Raw genomic sequence first — 17408 nt, forward strand, 5'->3', positions numbered from 1 at the left:
AATACAGAACATTATCAAATATAAATAGTTCTTTCAAAATCCATTTGTATAAAATGAAAATTTAAATTGGGTCTATCCATAATGAGGTTTATCCTGTGGGTTGAATACTCAAAAGGGCTGTCAAAATGCAAGAGTGACCACATAAATTTGAGGATCTCCAAACCCAGAGCCTCAAGAAATAGCAGTACTACACTGGGGACTTATTTAAAGTCACATGATCCAAGGACCTATGAAAGCCAAGCCCAAATCGCATGCATTTAAGGTGAGTAGGAAGATCATAGTACCCTGCTTGCTTTCACTGTATAGTAGAACCAAGGGAATGGATCGATGCATACAAAATGATCAAGAAATACCAGACTCCAAATAAAAGCAATCACATGCAATTGAAGAAATTTTGAAGCAAGACCAATATGACTGATATTCACATGATTGTTAGCCAACAAACTTTACAAAAGAGTTGATCATAAGAAACAAGTAACTTTCTCCGACCTTTTACAACATTCTATCAAATTCGGTTTGGAATGATTTCCTTGTGTTCTGTCCAGTCATCTTCAAAATGTGATTCTATGGACTTGTAGAAGTGTTTTAGGTCGCATTTTAAATGTAGCCTGCAACTAAAAGAGCTAGGACTGAGAATTACGGCAGTGAGGGACAAAAAAATGAGTGGAAAGGTAGAGAGGAATGAGTTGCTCACTTGCGTATTTGAGACCTCACATTTTCAGCCACTTCGGCTTGATAGGTTTTTTCCCAGCAGGCTTGGACTCCTGAGGAACAGGGGTAGGCGCTGCTGTTACAGGTTCAGGTGCAGGCTGAAGCTGAACAGGTTCTGCAGGTTCAGAAATTGCTTCCAAACCTTTCAAAGATACAATTTCCTCTTGGAGGAAGGGGCCAGACTGTAGAGCTGCTGCATCATCACCTATATAAAATATCATTTACATTATATATCATATGATCAGATCGTAGAGAAGAGGATAAAAGAAACGCAAGAGATGTATTTTTCCACAGAAAACAAACATTACAAATCATCCAGATGGAATACTCAGAAATATTTATTTTGAGATTGTGCTCACACGGGACAGATGTCCAAAAAGAATGCAGATGTGTTAGCTTTCTATAAATAGAACGAGTTACGGGTTGGCGTGAGAGAGGGTTGGGTGTAGGCTGAAGTAGGCTAGGTGTAGGCATGCACAATTTCTTCCTTCAATCTATGGTTACAAGGATAGATTAGTTAAGACAGAACCTGTAGATCTCTGAGTTTTAAGCACTCAAGACTTGGTTTAGATTCTGAATAATTTTCTTTATTTCTTTAGCTGCTCATAAATACAACTTTGGTGGATTAACCATCCCCTCCTACAACTATGGAAATGGAAATTCTAAGACTAGCTGAAATGTAGGAACAAATAACTGAAGCTGAAACTGTCAGCATTACAGCAACAGTTCAACTTTGCCAAAGATCAATGTCAAGATTTGCACGTGTGAATCTCTTGTACATGGTTAAGGGTTTATCTGTTAAGCTATCAAATTGTTCTAATGTCTATAACTCTTGCTTTGGAAAACCACACAAAAGAATTGGTGGTTGCATAACTCAAGTTTCTAAACACATCTTCAGTCTGTTCTTGATCAAGGTGACCAAAATGAACTGCTATCTTCAGATAATTATAACTATTATTGGAGTAATGGCCATAACATTTCAGTCATATGAGTTTCACATTGTTTTCTTAACTACTCTTGTAACTACCAACCACAAACACAGAATATTTAGCATATTTCTGTACTAATAAATCAAAGGTATCAGTAAATATTAACTAGTTCTGCAACTTCACAATGCATCCACAAATAAACAAGAAAATGAGATTAAACATCAAAATACTATATCCATGAACATAAAAGTATTTCTCCCACAATTCACATCTCATCTATAACATCAGTCACTGGCACTACCAATTCCCCTGTTTCTTCTGCCAAGAATAAATGCTTTCCAAAATCAACAGGAAATGGGAAAAAGAGTAGAAACTTCTTTTTGTTTTGAACTTGGAGAAAAATATTATATTACCGGAAAGGTTCTCTCTCTAAATAACAAAGAGGGAGTCATTCATAAAATAACTTAAAACCTTTGAATGTGGAAATTAGCATAAAAAGCTTCGGCATCAATACATACTGTAAATAGGAAACTACCAACTTTTCAACAGAAGATGTGAGTGCAAGTCCAAATTTCACTACCTACCTGCATATATTACCTCAATAAAAAAAAAATAAAAAAATAAAAAAAAACTCCAAATTTCACTTCTCCGTTGGACTAAAAGGTAATAGTGAAAGGGTATTTCAAATGGGTGCGCTTCAAAAACTATTCCACCAGAGGAAGCATTCATCTTTCTCCTTATAAATAATTGGATTCAGTATATGTTTACAAGAGAATTATTGAAAACTAAGTAACTAACCATAAATATCCAGAAGTAATCATGAACAGCCACTAAATTTGATAGCAAATTAGCTACTTCCATATATGCACCAATGGCTAGGGTTAGCCAAAACAGATTATCAGTAGTGCCACTGACATTAAATTTCAAAATAGACCATTATTACTGACCAAATCACTAGCGCAATTGAACAGAGGGAAAAAGAGTAATATTTAGAAGCAATAACTATAATGACTAGGTTACAAAGAAAAGGTCAATGCAACTTCACATTTTACTGATTTTAATCATCCAAAATGTAAACTAACCTTGTGGTAGGTCATATGAAAAATATACAATTGCACCAGGAACAAAGCCAGCCGAGTAAAAATCCACTGAGAAGTCTTTTATTTGCTTCTTTGGTGGAGTGGTATCTGTAACATGAGAACGTGTTAGACTTTACAACTTCAGTTTACATAATTCATCTCACCAGTAGAAAATAAATAATAAGTGATATATGGGAAAAATAAAATCTTAGCCTTCTCTTGCATACATAAATAGAATGGTACTTCTGGTCGAGCGACCACTTTCATGAGAACATCGACTAAGCTTTGAATCTTTTCTGATGGAAGAAAAGCTACCTCCAATGTAAGATTATCAGGAAAGCGAACCCTAATCACAGCCTGAATACATTAACAAGCAAACAAGTTAAAGCCTGACCACGCAAGATAAGGTGCAGCGTGCATAACGTTTGAAATGCGTTAAACAAGTTTATATCACAGGAGCTGAACCAATAAATAAATAACAAAAAAAAATCTATTGAGAACCTTGCTTATTTTGGATCGCCGAGCTGCTTCTTCTGCTTCCCGAATTTTCCTTGTCTTTAAATATTTATCTGTTCATAGTTCCACACACACATTAACAACATAGATGTGACAAAAATGAGTTCACCAATCCAGGATGATGCATATAGCACATGCAAAATTGGATTCCAATCCCCAAAAAAAATCTTAATTCAGCAATCAGCAACATATGCACAAGAAGAAAATAGAATCCTATATATCCATGGATACATGGAAAAATCCTTTGCAAGCTACAATGGACATTCCTGAAAAAATAGTATTGTGAATCAGTCATGTTTGGTATTAGTATTACCTCCCTTTTCCTTTTTTGTTGCCAATGCCATCATGTTATAGTAGTCCTCGGCAGTGAACTCATAGAAGTCATCTGACTCATCTGCCCAAAAGAATAAAATAGTAACTTTATCAAGGAATCCTAAATTAAAATTCTAAAGGAACCAGGTTCACATTTCAGCCTCAACAAAAGCATAATGGTTGAAGTAATTCATACCATCACCGGACAGTTGATTTGCTGATGGAGAGGGTCCTAAGGTTTCAAAAACACGGATATCTCGCCCAAACTTTTCTTTAACAGCTGCAAGCTTAGCCTGAAATGACATAGAAATAAAGTCAAAAAACAAGCCAGATAACATTCCACAAGCTTTAGAGAAGCAGAGTACAAACACAAAAAAGGATAATTTATTTTTGTTCATATAGCTCTTTGATGACTTCAGTATCAAAACTCAAATTAGCGAGTATATCACGCTTATTCCCCATCTCACTAAGCATGAGGTGAGAACAAAAAGAAAACAATAACATGATGCTTTTTGGAAATTAGACTGAATAACCCATATCATGACCTCTTCTATGGACCTGCCAGAAGAGCAAACATTTTTTTTTTTCTTCAAGGAATCACGAAGCTTTTCCACAAGTGAGCCACTTTTAGAATTGACATAACTCGTGAAAATAAACAAGCAAAAATCGCACAGTTTACTAGTAATCACACGATAAAGCTACAAATAGAAAACTAAAATGGCCATGAGATTGTGAAGAGATAGAAAGAAAACCGAAAAGCCTGATGGCCGCAACCTTTAAAATATTTGCTGTATCTAATGATAAATTAAGGAAAGATGAATGAACTTCTTGCACACATAATTGAAACCAAAACTTCAATCTATTGAAGAACCAAAATACCAACAGCAGCAAAACAACCAAGGCATCCTAATTATGAACTGAAATACGCAATAAAATAAAATAACATCGTTCGTATTACAATATGATCTTCACAAATTGTAAAAGCAAATCATACATATGAACGTATCTCCATTCATAATGCCTAATTCAACTTACTAGCGTGCAACAAACAATTGAAGACTAAAGTAAACCGAAAAATCAAGAAAGAAGACAGAACAAAAGCAAGGATCAACCAACAAACTAATAATCAAACATTTAAACACAAAGACCTGATTTTGAACATGACCCAGATCCACCATGTGTCAATACAGAAGAAAACCCACTAAGATTTACATACAAGGAAGATATACAAGTCGAAAGTTGGAAAAAAAAGAAAATTAAAACCTTAGCCGCTTCAGCTTCCATTATATCGACGGTGGTGAGTCTCCTTCTCTTTAGAGGCAGAGGAGAAGAACCATCAACAAACATCAGCAAAACGCAAATAGATAGAGGGAGTATTGAGTGTATTTACGCGTATGTCTATGTAATTGGATTCGAATATATATAGCCCAACTAGGAGCTGTCTTGCATCGTCTCGCACCTAGCGCGGGGTTGATTCGATATTCCGTTCCCCTTTCTACAAGTCTGCGTTGATGCGTTGCGTTTTTGCCGTTTGCGGTGTATGGACTTACAAGTTATAGTCTCAAAGACTCCAATGTTTGGAAGCTGGGCCCATAATGGGCTTATGCCTGGTTAAATTAATAATATTCAGGAGAATTTCATTGCTAGGAATTAGGAAGAAACACAAATTTCAGTATAATACTTATAAATCAACAATGTTTACAAGAATTATTATTGTTAAACTTCACCAGATTGATAAAGAGAGTTTCCATCTTTAAGAATGCCTTTTTAATTATGATAATGGTTAAATGGGAAAGATGAATATAAATATAGGAAAAAGATTTTGTATCTAAAGTGATTCTATAATACGAAATGGAGAAGAGATAGGATTTGAGAGAGAAAAAAATTGTCAGATTTAAATTAGAAAGGGTAAATAAGTCCATATAGTGTTATAAAAAAATTGCTTTCTCTCAAAATAAGTGGGTCTGGATGCAGGTGATTTAAAAAAAATACAAAATTTAATAAATAAATAAATAATCCACTTTATCCATCAATGGGATAATTTGGCACTTAAGCAAAGCAACAGTGCAATAGTCACTGCCATTTCAAGCATCGCGTGCATCCTCGCATACTATCCCAAAGTTGACTAGCTTTTTTTTTTTTTTTTTTTTTATTTAAATTCAACATATTTCTATAGCTTATTTGCTAATTTTAATCGAAATAAAGGCATTACACGGGCCTTGTAGGTAATTTTATACTTGGAATTAGAAGATTTTGTTTGATAGTAAAATTCAAAAATTATAAGTATAATTAAAATTTTTTTTATTGTTAGATTAAAATTTCAATTTAAAAATTTAAGCTAAAATTTTTAACTTAAAAGTTTAAGTTCAATGTAGTAAATTATTTAGATTCTTAAGTCTTGATTTTTATAATCCAAGAATTTTAACACTTGTATTATCATAAGCTTAAAATTATATTTAAAATTTTTTACACTAGTATGTATTTTATAAAATTGAAAATTAAAGTTTTTTTTAAGGAGAAAATTAAGTCTTAGATTGCAAGCACTAAGATTTTTTTTTTTTTTTTAAATAAAATGATTCCATTGAGAAAATAAATTCAAATAATACAAAAAATCAAAGATTATATCCCAAACTTGAAAACGAGCATAACAATAAGATACTGTAAGGTGTTCGGCAAAATTAGTTATTTTTTGACAATTGTTAGTTATTTCAGAATTTTTTTATAAAATATTAAAAGCTAAACGTTATATGATTTTAATTTTTTTTTATAAAAAATGGTTGCCTAAACACAACATTTATAAGAGAATGAGCCTTTATATTAGCTTTGTCTCCTAATCCAGTGAATTAAAATATCATTTATACAACTTGGGATAACTTACTATCATCAACGATGATTCCTAAATCTTCTAATAATATTTTATTGCATTCAACATAGATTTTAAACTATTTTTTTGGGATAATTTTAAATTAAAAATTTTAATTCTTAATTTATGTTGTTTATAACAGTTACATTTATTTGTTCACATGTCACTTAAATAATATTTTCTTTGTTCAATTTTATTTATATGGTTTGACAAAGTACATATAGTAAGAAATTAATTAACAAAAGTTATTTTGGTATTTTTACTCTTAATTCACTAAGATATCAATAAAAGTCGTTCATTTAGAAACCTTCTAAATATTTTAAAATATTAAAAAAAAAAATACAAGCAAACAAATGAGAAAGATGAATTACTATCAAAAACACTGATTTCTTCCAATTTTTCTATAAAAAAATCAGTTATGCTTTGTGTGATACAATTAGTAAGTAGAAAATAAAAAAAAAAAAAAAGAAAAGAAAAAGACTATTCATTATCCAAGTGGGAAAAAGAAACAAAAAGAGGAAAGAATATAATAGACTCCGAAACATTAAATTATTCTACTACTAAGCAACAAGATGATGACACCTACATGATTTGAAGTTGGCCGGCAACACTGTAACTGGCGCACGTTAGCCATCTCTCTCTCTCTCTTTACTCTTCATTTCAAATTCTTCAAAACGTGACCTCTTTATGGCTTTATCCCTCCAGGGCCCCATTTTCAAAAAATACACCCCAAACAAAGCCCTTTAAAATTTATAAAATTACAAAATTTCCCCAATTTGCTTGTAATTCCTTTGGTCAATCTCGTAAATAAGAAACTCTCTAGGGACCTCCATTTTTTAAAAAAATTTCAATCGAAATAAAGAAATTGAAAAAACGCAAACGAAAAAACCAACCAGAATCAGAAGAAGGAAAAGCAGTAAGGCAGAGAGAGATAGAGACAGAGAGAGAGATAGCAGTTGGGGGAGGCGAAATTTAGATGACGATGGACAGAGAGAAGGAAAGAGAGTTAGAGCTAGAAAGCGCAATGTACACCAACTGTTTGCTGTTAGGTCTGGATCCGAACATAATCGGACTCGGAGCATCCAACGGTTCTCCTCGGGTCGGGCTCTTCCGTCACTCGAACCCTAAATTGGGCGAGCAGCTCCTCTACTTTATCCTCTCATCTCTTCGTGGCCCTGTTCAATCCGCCAAAGTACGTTTGTTCTCTCTTTTAGGCCTGTGCATATAGAGGAATATTTATTTTCATTTTATGCGTGCCTTTATGTTTAGTGCAAGTATCTATTTATATAGTTCTCTGTTGCAAATGCTGCGATCTCTCAGGATTTCGATAAGGTATGGCCGATTTTCGATTCTGCACAGTCGCGTGATTTTCGTAAGGTAAGGTTTAAGGTTTTTCTTGAGGAGTTTGATTCAATTGAATTGTGTTTTTGTTGGTTTTTTTTATTTTGTTTGGAGTTTTATTTTGTTCTGGATTTGAATTGGGTATTCTTTTTGGTGGTTAGGTTGTTCAAGGGATTATTAGTGAGCTCGAATCTCAAGGGGCGCTTCCAAGGAGCAATTCGAGGGTTTCATCTCTGGCTACTTGTTGTGGACCGAGGTACAGTCTAGTGAAATTTATTGTTGTTGCCCTTTGGGTTTGAAATATAAATGCAGATGCAGATATGAATATTATTCTTGATGCTTGTTCAACAAAGAGCCAAATCAATGTATGAAAAATGGTCTTTATCCTATAATTCGCGAGAATGCTATAAGGAACATTTCTCCCATTGCAACCCAGTTGATGATATACAACTACTGTTTCTAAGTGAATTGCTATGATAAAAATCTTGGTTTAGCCTGTGCCCACATTTGGTTCATTAATTTCAAATTAGATGCTCATTGTTGGGAATTTATTTAAAATGACTATTGAGTTCATTTGTTGGCTGCAATAAATTATTCATGATCGTAAAATAGACTTTTTCTCATCTGATGGGATTTTGACATCATTACAGATTTGTTGAACTTTTGTGGCAACTTTCCTTGCATGCATTGCGAGAGGTTCATAGACGGACATTTGCTGCTGATGTAGCTTCCAACCCATTGCCTGCTTCACTAACTGATGTCGCTTTTCAGCATGCAGCTACACTGCTTCCTGTAACAAAGGTAAAACATATAATATGATTTGTTTTATGTCTATTAAAACTGTCAGAGCAGCACAAAGTCAATTTTAACTAACAGCATGCATGGGATGTCCATACTTGCAATGGTTATTTCAAATAATATTGTTTTCATCTGCATAGTGCAGGCACAGTTATAATTCCTTTAAGTTACATGGAAATCCTAAAAGCTTTCATGTAGGATGGCGCTTTTAAAAGCTGTTGAATCATCATTTAGACGATAACTATAATGACAAGCACAATTTTGAAGAGGACTAATATGAATCTTTATGTCCATAAATAGGTCTCAACTAGGTTAGGGTAAATGGGTAGATGAGGTCTTTGATATGGTTGACAATATGGAATGCACCTAGAAAGGGAAGAACGTTAATATATATGTGATTCTGGTTTCTAATATGGACATGAAGTAAAAGACCCTCTTCCCCCCTTTAAAAAAAGGACTGGCATCTCAAGTTTCCAAGTTCTGGTTGTTCTCCTTTCAAGTTTTATATTTCTTATTTCTATGTGTTCTAATACTATGTGCTATTTTTTTTATACAACTGGGAAGATGATGTTTTCTGTGACCATATGATCGGCTTCCAGATAAATTATATTTTAAGTTATTAAGGTATTATCCATATCAGCTTCTTGGTACTGCTGCTTTAAATTTGCATGTTATAGTGCATAGCCTGTAGGCTGGAAAGTGTTGGGGAAAAGAGTTGGGTGTTTTTTATGGTCTTTCTGATCTCCATTTTATTTAGCATATTATGTTTTCTGTATGTTTCCTTTTAGCAGTAGTTTCTAGAACTTCTTTATTTGAATTCAGTAGCACTGAAACTTGTATCTTAAACAGGCTAGAATAGCACTTGAAAGAAGGAGATTTCTTAAAAATGCAGAAACAGCAGTGCAGAGACAGGCAATGTGGTCCAATTTGGCTCATGAAATGACCGCAGAGTTTCGTGGTCTTTGTGCTGAAGAGGTAAAGGGAAAACCCATTAGCATTCTCTTGAGATTTTCAACAGACAGCAGCTCAGTTTTTGCTCGTATTTTTCTGTGGAAAACCTGGATGTCAGGCTTATTTGCAGCAAGAACTGGAAAAACTGCATGATCTGAGGAACAAAGTGAAGTTGGAAGGAGAGTTATGGGATGATCTTGTATCAAGTTCTAGTCAGAATGCCCATTTAGTTTCAAAGGCTACTCGATTGTGGGAATCTATATTGTCTCGTAAAAGTAAGTTGAAATAATTGCAGTTTCCTTTCTCATCACCTATAAACTTTTTACTATGTTAGTGTTTCTTTGGTATTATGGTTGTTTTTTTTTTTTTTTTTTTTTTCACATTGCGCTTTTAGATGATTTGGAAAAAGTTATATAAATGTTATTTTGGATTTTTATGACAAAATGATTCAAATCACATTGGAAAATTTTTAATTGCCGTTAATTATTACATTTAAAATATCGCTTGTCTCACCACATTGCAATAGTAATGCCGAACATTCTAATGTGCTTGGTTTCTTCAATCAACAAATCGAGAGCGGTTAGGAGATAGAAAATGGTTGAATGGATCAATTATTTTCTTTGAAAAATGCTTTTCCTTCAATGGTTTGTTTCCTATTTCTTTAGCAATTTGCCACTAGTGTCTCAGTCATTTCCATCTCGTCTTTTACTGTCAATATACAAAGTTGATCCCTGTTTATCTTCTTCTCTGATATCTAGTCATATTGGTATTTAAGCCTGGGAGAAAACTGCTAATGTGTTCACTTCAAGAGAATGTGACATTTATGCTTTGAAATATTCGCCTTTCCCCTTTTGGGGCTTCGCCTGCAGGTTCTATGTGATTGTCATGTTTTCTCAATCTCCAGTTTCTTTATAGGATGTTTCCTAGGAATATTTTTTGTGCTGTTTAGAGGCATAGTTGAGTTGGTTTTTGCCAGTTTTGGGGGTGTGGAAAAACAAGTTTACCAGCTTGGTTTTGTATTTTTCTGAAATATTAGTTCAGACATCAAATATTGTCTACTGTGTTCACTTCGTTCAGTATGTTTTTGGATTGGGAAAATTGAAATTCATAAGTGCATAAATCTTCAATAAAAAGAGCTCAAACTTTCAAAGCTTGAAAGCCAAATGTGAGTTGAGTCGAAAGTCAAGACAGAAAAGCCTGAATATAGCTACAGATGATGCAAATCAAAAGAATAATGGGAAACTTGTACCGAATATAAAAGTCAAAGTTCAAAATTAGTGTGCAGAATCGAGTCCATGCAAGCATATGGCACAGGAAATTCAGAATACTTGAGGAATATAAACAACTTCCAAAACACAAAACATCATTTTTTTCATATATAGGCGGAGCTGAGATTTGATGCCTCTGTTCAGATTGAAGCTATATGAGGCAGTAAAATGGGTAAATTACAAGCATTCCTTAGAGGTTTGGCATAATATATACTTTGGTCCCTATTGTTTGAAAATTAGTAATTTTAGTTCTTGGCATTTGTTAAATATTTTTTTTACCGAGTCAGCATAGTTATATTAGTTTAGATTTAGTCAAATGCTAAGGTGCCCCAAATTCTTTAACTTTGTTGATATAATTACCCTAATAGGATAGTTTTGCTGGAAGGGTGTTAGTCCTCGCATAATCCCTACACTTTTGATTTTCAAATGAAAATACAAGAATGATGGGTGACAACTGACTTTACCTTGTCCACTCTATGTTTTTTCTTAACAAGAGGAAGTCAATCCTCTTCATCCTCAATCCATTAGCTAGCAGAAAAGCATCCCAAATCTTGGACCATCTCTTGTTTTTCAGTCTTTTTCTCCTTTAACATTTGCGCTAGACTAATTATTACAAAGAATCCACACTCATTTTAATACCAAAACCTTAATTTTTTTTTCCCCTTAAGAAGGGGAAACTTGCTTGCCATTTCTCATGTTTTCTTATCTGACTACTGTTTATTATTAATGTTTTTTAGCCTCCTAACGGATTTCAAGCCATCATCATGGCATGCTTCTTAGTGATGTTAGCATCTTCTTTCTTGTCTTTCTCTAAATTTTCTTCGCATTTGACTCTTGTAATCTTTGTTTTCTGATGCTGCTGTTTATGCATGTCTTATTCCCATGACTGCATTTGATAAAACCTTCACATATGTTATGTCTTTTACAGGTCAACATGAAGTTCTTGCTTCAGGTCCAATTGAGGATCTAATAGCTCATCGAGAGCATAGGTAATTACTGTCTGTGTTGGGACTCAAGATCCTAATTTACCAGCTTTAATCTTCATGCATAATATTCTCTTTACAGATACCGCATCTCTGGATTGGCTTTGCTCTCAGCTATGGATCAGAGTTCTCAAATTCCTTTGTCAGATGCTCATTTGGATGACAAAGAACAAAGTGATGGGTCAAATGCAAATCGGGAAAAGCTGAAGAACAATTTAGATTCGTCCCATCTACAAGTAAATGACGAAAGACATTCTTGGGTGGATGATAGAGGTGGAAGAGTGCACCCTACTGTTGATGTTGCAGAAATCATTAGGCGTTGGACTCATGCATTGCAACGTATTCATAAACAGTCGCTTCATCTGGTATGCTATTCCTTTTCCTGGTTACTTCGTTTTTTATTCAGTAAGTTGTAAAAAGTTTATTCTTTCTGGGTGCCTTTCCATGGCCTTTATGCTATGGCTTTGTTTCTGGATGACATAATCAAATGTATTTTTTAAGTCCAGTACTGCAAAATTCTGAAATGGGTATTTGTGGGAGGTGATTTTGGAGTTGGCGAGTTGAGTGCAAATACTTATGATGATGCCATAAAAGACATTGAAGAGAACTTTGGTTACTGGAAGCAAAATGTTTGCAGAACTTATCGTCTTGAATCTGAATTGAAGTATTTTAATTTCTAGAATATCATTATCGTTGACTTGCTCTAATTTGTATCTTGAAAATTAAAGGTAAATATTGCATTTCAGCTAAGGAAGAAAATTGACTTAAAATGCATGTGTATAGCATACATATTTACCTCTTTGGCGTCATGAAAAAAGTATTTTGGTGTTGGTGAAGTGCAATCTTTTCTTGATCTGCTTATAACATGGGCATAACCTCATATTGTGTGATTGGCTACTATAAAGTTTATCCTGGTGCTCTTTCTTCCATTTTTTTCCCTTAAATTTGTTGTTGAAGATGTTGCGAATTTATGTGCGAACCAATTTTTATGCATGGGCACTAGTGTCATCAATGTCGTGTTTTGAATTTGTTGCTGTCAGATATCATATTCATGCAAGCAAGGTTATGGGATTATTTCTCCCCATTTTTTCTTCTTGGTTTTTTACTTTACGATTTTCTAAAATCCAGGAAAGTTTATTTTGTTTGTTACCTAAATGTTCATTTACTTACAACTTCCATCTCCTGGTGCATTGTATAACAAGCTTGATTGATGTCTAATATATATCGTTTAATACTTCTGTATAAACTCCTTGCCAATTTTCCATTTTGGCATAACCGAGAATGTTTATCAATTTTGAATTTTGCACTTAAATATTGTAAGTATACAAAATTGTCACTAACAAGAATTTAAAAAAAAAAAAAACATGAATCTAGAAAACTAGGGAATTTTGGAAACAATATGCATATACACTCTCTTCCAAAAATGTTAAAACAGAATTAAAACTTGTCCCATTGAAAATTTGGGTTACCAGAGTGAAAAGGGACAATGAGTAATGGATAAATTCATCTGCTTTTACGAATTATGTGAATAATTTATTGGAATTTGCCCATCATTTATGATGCATTGAAGTGCTATTGTGCAATGTTTGTTTTCTAGGCCAAAGCTAATGATGGAGAAGGTCCTGATTTATTACGAAGTGCAAATGATGGTGGCGCAAGTGGCCACACGGAGTCCTTAGCTGCAACTCTTGCAGAGCATCAACAACACCTTGCTAGTTTTCAGGTAATGAGGTACCCTTCATACTCAAGCAAAGGAGCTTTGCAAACAGTAAAGCTGTTCCCAACTTGAGTTCAAAGTTCAATGTCTCTGTATCTAATTTCACTTTTTGTTGATTATAACATTTGGATGTATTTGACATTTGCACAAATGTATTCTTCATTTTGTTTCCTGTGATTTGTGTTGATAACATGATAGTTAACTATTCTTTCTTTCAGCTTCTAACTATTCTTTCTTTCAGCTTCTGACCTTACATTCATAGAGCAAGGATGTCTCACAATGTTTAATGCTCAAAGTGTAATGGATAGCATGTTAGTTCTATGTTGATTTGTTACATGATGGTGTTGTTTAAATTTGAGAACCTTATATTCTAATTTTTCTGCAGTTGCTTCGCTTTAGTTATCTAAATCTTCTCTAATTTCTATGCCACTATTACATCAAGTAACAGTAATATTCATGCCTTGTGCATATTCTTTTGGGAGTAATAATCTTAGTGAATTACTGTAATTTGCATTATTTGTTTTTTCATTTGTGTGATTCCTTTGACCTTCTAAAAATACTTCATGTGTAGGATAGGGACTGAGAGAAGGGGTATCCTTGTATTTTATAAGAATGGGGTTTATTGGTTAAGGTTTTAAGTTAGACAAATTTTGAGTAGATTCTGGTAATTTTCAATGAACAGTGAAAGCTGGCAAGATATATTTTTTTTTTCATGAAAGTGATAAGGTTGGTGCTGTACAGTTAGAAAATATCTGTTGTAATTAATTGGCTATAGGTTACAATGCTAGATTGAACTTGAAGCACTTTTGTGACATCTGCATTGTGTTTGTTAGGTCACTGTGCTTCTTTGTTTACCAGATGCCATGTTGATGGATTTTCCAACTCAAATATTTTTCTGTACAGGTGCTTATTAATCAACTTAAGGAAGTTGCTCCAGCTATACAAAAGTCCATAGCTGATTGCACAGAGAAAGTAAATAATATATCCTCCACCATTCCATCAATGCCCAGGCATCGTGGTCGAGCAACCTCACCTATACAGGCTCAGAGCAGCGGAAGGACCATGGTAATTGTTTGGCAAATGATTGTTTCATGCGAGGGAATGTGTCCAACCTTGTATAATTCCTTGTATGTAACTGATTTTTTTTTTTTTTTCTGGTATCATTAGGAAAGTAGCTCGGATGATATTGCTGAGGTGACTTCAAAAATGTCCACCATTCAGCTTGACAAGGTGTCTGCCAGTCCCCCTACATTAAAACTGCCACAATTATTCAGTTTGACTCCAAATTCTTCAGGAAAAGGTGGAAACATGCAAAAAAGACAAACTTTAGCTCCCCAAACCAACCAGATGGAAACAATGTCTGAAAGAGACTCTCTTGACCAGCCTTTGTTGAATAGTCGCATAGAAAACACAGCGCAAGGTTTGATGCATCTCTTTGCCACCTATATAAGCATATTCACTAGGCATTTCATTTGTCTCTGAACAGATTTAGATGTGACTTTGATTTTTGATTTTCTATTTGTAGATAGTGATAATTCTTATGTCCAAAACTTAAAAAGATCTGTAAGAGAAGCAGCTCTATCTACCCAATCCTTGAATTCAGAATCAGCTCACGAGAGTCATTCTGATGAAAGTTCTGAGCACTTCTTCTTACCTCTATCTGCGGCTGGGTTTTCTCGCCTGGGCCTGGAAAACAAAGTGGGTACAAGAAGAAGCAAAAGATTATTTACACCTCAAAAGGACATGTCCCTACTTGAGAATCACACTCCCGATGATCATGTTGGGAGCAAATACAATGATCTACCGGACATTTTAAGTGATTTGGATTCCCTTTCTGATTATGAACATGTAAATGGCTTCCTCTCAGCTGCTGGCTCAAATGGTGTAATGTTGGATGGACAAAAGTCCTTTTTTGATTCTGAGGAACCTCATGATCAGGTCTTCTCACCTCCTTTGCTAATGGACACATCCCTTTTAGCGGATTCATATGAGGATTTACTTGGTATGTTGCTTTGATATAAACCTCTGCTGTCATAGACATCTTTATATTTACTTGGTGTTTGTGTATATATATATATATATCTTTGCTGATGTCTTTTTCTCATTTGAGTCATGTATATATATGTTATAGTTTCTTTGATTTTCTTGTAGCTCCGCTGTCAGAGACTGAAACTGCCTTAATGGAACATTGAAAGTGCTGTTTCAACGATTAGGTCATTTTGATGGTTTTCTTTTGATTCATTGATTGGGATGTTCTCCACGCCCACTAATTTGTTGACGGATTGTGCTTTATGCGTTCCTTCTTCCTCTTCTGTACGTTTCTGACCTCATTTTGCACACAATTGTTATCCTATCATTTGGGGGCAAATGTAGACCAAACCAGTGCTATTATACATGTGGGACAACGCCTGGAACCAAGCTGGCGGATTCATTTAGCAACTCAGTGGAAGGATTTTATAGGCCACAAGCCACAGTCAATCAGATTATTATGCTAATTCTTATGGATGGTTTGTTTATGGACAATTCTTCAACCCATTCTTTGTCTGATGGATATGAGGCTGCAAGTTTGCACTCCATTGTATGGCTCCAGGTAACGCCGGAGATTGATTGTTGATGAGCTGATCCTTGTGTATTTGATATGTGTATAGCAAGGGATTTGATTGTGTATTTAGATAATTGTTCAGCGGTAAAAAAAAAAAAAAAAAGAAAATTATTATTTGCTTGTTTTTATTTATACTTCTATATAGGAATTATTCTCTCTCTCTCTCTTTTTCCCCAATGATTCAATTAGGAGTTTGCTTTCTCCTCTCTGAACTTGACTTTGTGCCTTGATGTGATATTTTTAAATAAACTATCTGTTATTAGAATCAACCGCTAGTTTAAGTGATTAACTTTTGTAATCTCAGTTTCTGGCATATTATAGTTTTTAGAGTCATGGTCCTCTAAGATTTTATTCTTTTTGTTTTAAGTAACCATTACAAAGTTGGTTAGAGATGGTTTATCAATGAGATCTCTTTAACGGGTTCAAGTTGATTTTCCTTTATTCCTAGTGGCGTTCTAAATTTTGCGAGAAATTTCTCTATCATGTTGCTAAAGTTAAGAATTTAATAACGTTATATACTTCTCCATAATAGTCATAACAATTTTAAAGTTTTTGAGATTTTTTATGGAGAATATTAATATGTGATTAGAACAATTTTTAAAACAATAATTTTCATATTTTTGAACTATATTTTAATTATTTAATTGAATTAATTGTATAAGTTAAAAGGTGTTCAATCGTAAAAGTGGGGTGCGGTAAGATTTTTTTTTTTTTTTAAGTATAAGAGTAAATTTATATATTGAGGCTATTAGAATTTTTTTTTTTTTTTTTCAAAGGACGAGTGAATTTGTACATTGAGGCTATTAGAAAAATTGTTTATTGATGATTCATTCATCCATACATGGATTGAAAAAAAAAAAAAAAAAAAGAAAAAGGAAAGCGACTTTTGTGCAAAAATATTCCCAAGTCTCCCTCAAGATTTGCTGGTTATTCTAATTTTTGGCAGAGAGTTTGGTGGATGTGGCAGTTGGGCCCTAAATTACCAAACTAGTAATGCCTTCTTCTCTTGCAGTCTTGCTGTGTGAAATACAACTATGTGTTGGTAATAAACAGAAAACATTGAGCGAACCATCTTTTCTTGGGTTTAGCTTGGTGTTGTCATTGAATAATTATCCCCGTCAACCTTTTTTTTTTTTCCTAAAAAAAGGGAATGAGTGATTAGTAGAATTCAAAATTCTAATGATTTTGTAGTTGGAGGGACTGTTCCAATAGCGTGTTTGTTCAGTAAGAGAATTAGATATTTAGACACTAGAGGGTTTAAAACGTATTTTCCAATTTATAAGTTAATCTCTCTATATATAATTTTATCCAAATGGTAGCAATTTTAACAAAATAAAT

At 33.9% G+C, this 17408-nt stretch overlaps 2 protein-coding genes across 4 annotated transcripts; one reads left to right on the forward strand and one right to left on the reverse strand.

Moving 5' to 3' along the window:
- Positions 1-364: 364 nt before the first annotated feature.
- Positions 365-5070, reverse strand: PUX1 (plant UBX domain-containing protein 1). Of its 2 annotated transcripts, none has more exons than XM_012215811.4 (8): positions 4811-5070; positions 3744-3840; positions 3549-3629; positions 3221-3288; positions 2947-3076; positions 2723-2827; positions 695-916; positions 365-608 (listed from the first exon to the last, which is right to left on the reverse strand). In XM_012215811.4, exons 1-7 carry the CDS (start codon positions 4892-4894, stop codon positions 711-713), a joined length of 771 nt encoding a protein of 256 aa, XP_012071201.1. In that variant the 5' UTR covers positions 4895-5070; the 3' UTR covers positions 365-608; positions 695-710. The 2 variants fall into 2 exon arrangements, with proteins under 2 accessions (XP_012071201.1, XP_012071196.1); XM_012215806.4 differs by having other exon boundaries at positions 365-614; positions 4811-5039.
- Positions 5071-7285: 2215 nt separating this feature from the next.
- On the forward strand, positions 7286-16198 carry AUG6 (HAUS augmin-like complex subunit). 2 transcript variants are annotated; one of them, XM_089716537.1, is made up of 13 exons: positions 7286-7602; positions 7701-7787; positions 7913-8007; positions 8402-8552; positions 9399-9524; positions 9619-9775; positions 11697-11757; positions 11834-12116; positions 13349-13474; positions 14372-14533; positions 14636-14888; positions 14994-15470; positions 15620-16198. In XM_089716537.1, the coding sequence occupies exons 1-13, from the start codon at positions 7387-7389 to the stop codon at positions 15658-15660; spliced, it is 2235 nt and encodes a 744-aa protein (XP_089572663.1). In that variant the 5' UTR covers positions 7286-7386; the 3' UTR covers positions 15661-16198. The 2 variants fall into 2 exon arrangements, with proteins under 2 accessions (XP_089572663.1, XP_012071208.1); XM_012215818.4 differs by having other exon boundaries at positions 7731-7787.
- The last annotated feature ends 1210 nt before the right edge of the window (positions 16199-17408 follow it).

Source organism: Jatropha curcas, chromosome 11, assembly GCF_041381405.1.
Source record: "Jatropha curcas cultivar XTBG-Jc1 chromosome 11, XTBG_Jcur_1.0, whole genome shotgun sequence".
In the NCBI taxonomy this organism is placed as follows: Eukaryota; Viridiplantae; Streptophyta; class Magnoliopsida; order Malpighiales; family Euphorbiaceae; genus Jatropha; species Jatropha curcas.

What these genes read in the sequence shown, in the direction of transcription:
- PUX1 (XM_012215811.4), bottom strand. Translation starts at nt 4,894, where the DNA reads ATGTTTGTTGATGGTTCTTCTCCTCTGCCTCTAAAGAGAAGGAGACTC. An exon ending in TGGAAGCTGAAGCGGCTAAG is followed by an intron (nt 3,841 to 4,810) that starts GTTTTAATTTTC and finishes ATGTCATTTCAG; the next exon opens with GCTAAGCTTGCAGCTGTTAA. An exon ending in AACAAAAAAGGAAAAGGGAG is followed by an intron (nt 3,289 to 3,548) that starts GTAATACTAATA and finishes AACTATGAACAG; the next exon opens with ATAAATATTTAAAGACAAGG.
- AUG6 (XM_089716537.1), top strand. Translation starts at nt 7,387, where the DNA reads ATGACGATGGACAGAGAGAAGGAAAGAGAGTTAGAGCTAGAAAGCGCA. An exon ending in GCCCTGTTCAATCCGCCAAA is followed by an intron (nt 7,603 to 7,700) that starts GTACGTTTGTTC and finishes CTATTTATATAG; the next exon opens with TTCTCTGTTGCAAATGCTGC. An exon ending in AACACCTTGCTAGTTTTCAG is followed by an intron (nt 13,475 to 14,371) that starts GTAATGAGGTAC and finishes TTTTCTGTACAG; the next exon opens with GTGCTTATTAATCAACTTAA.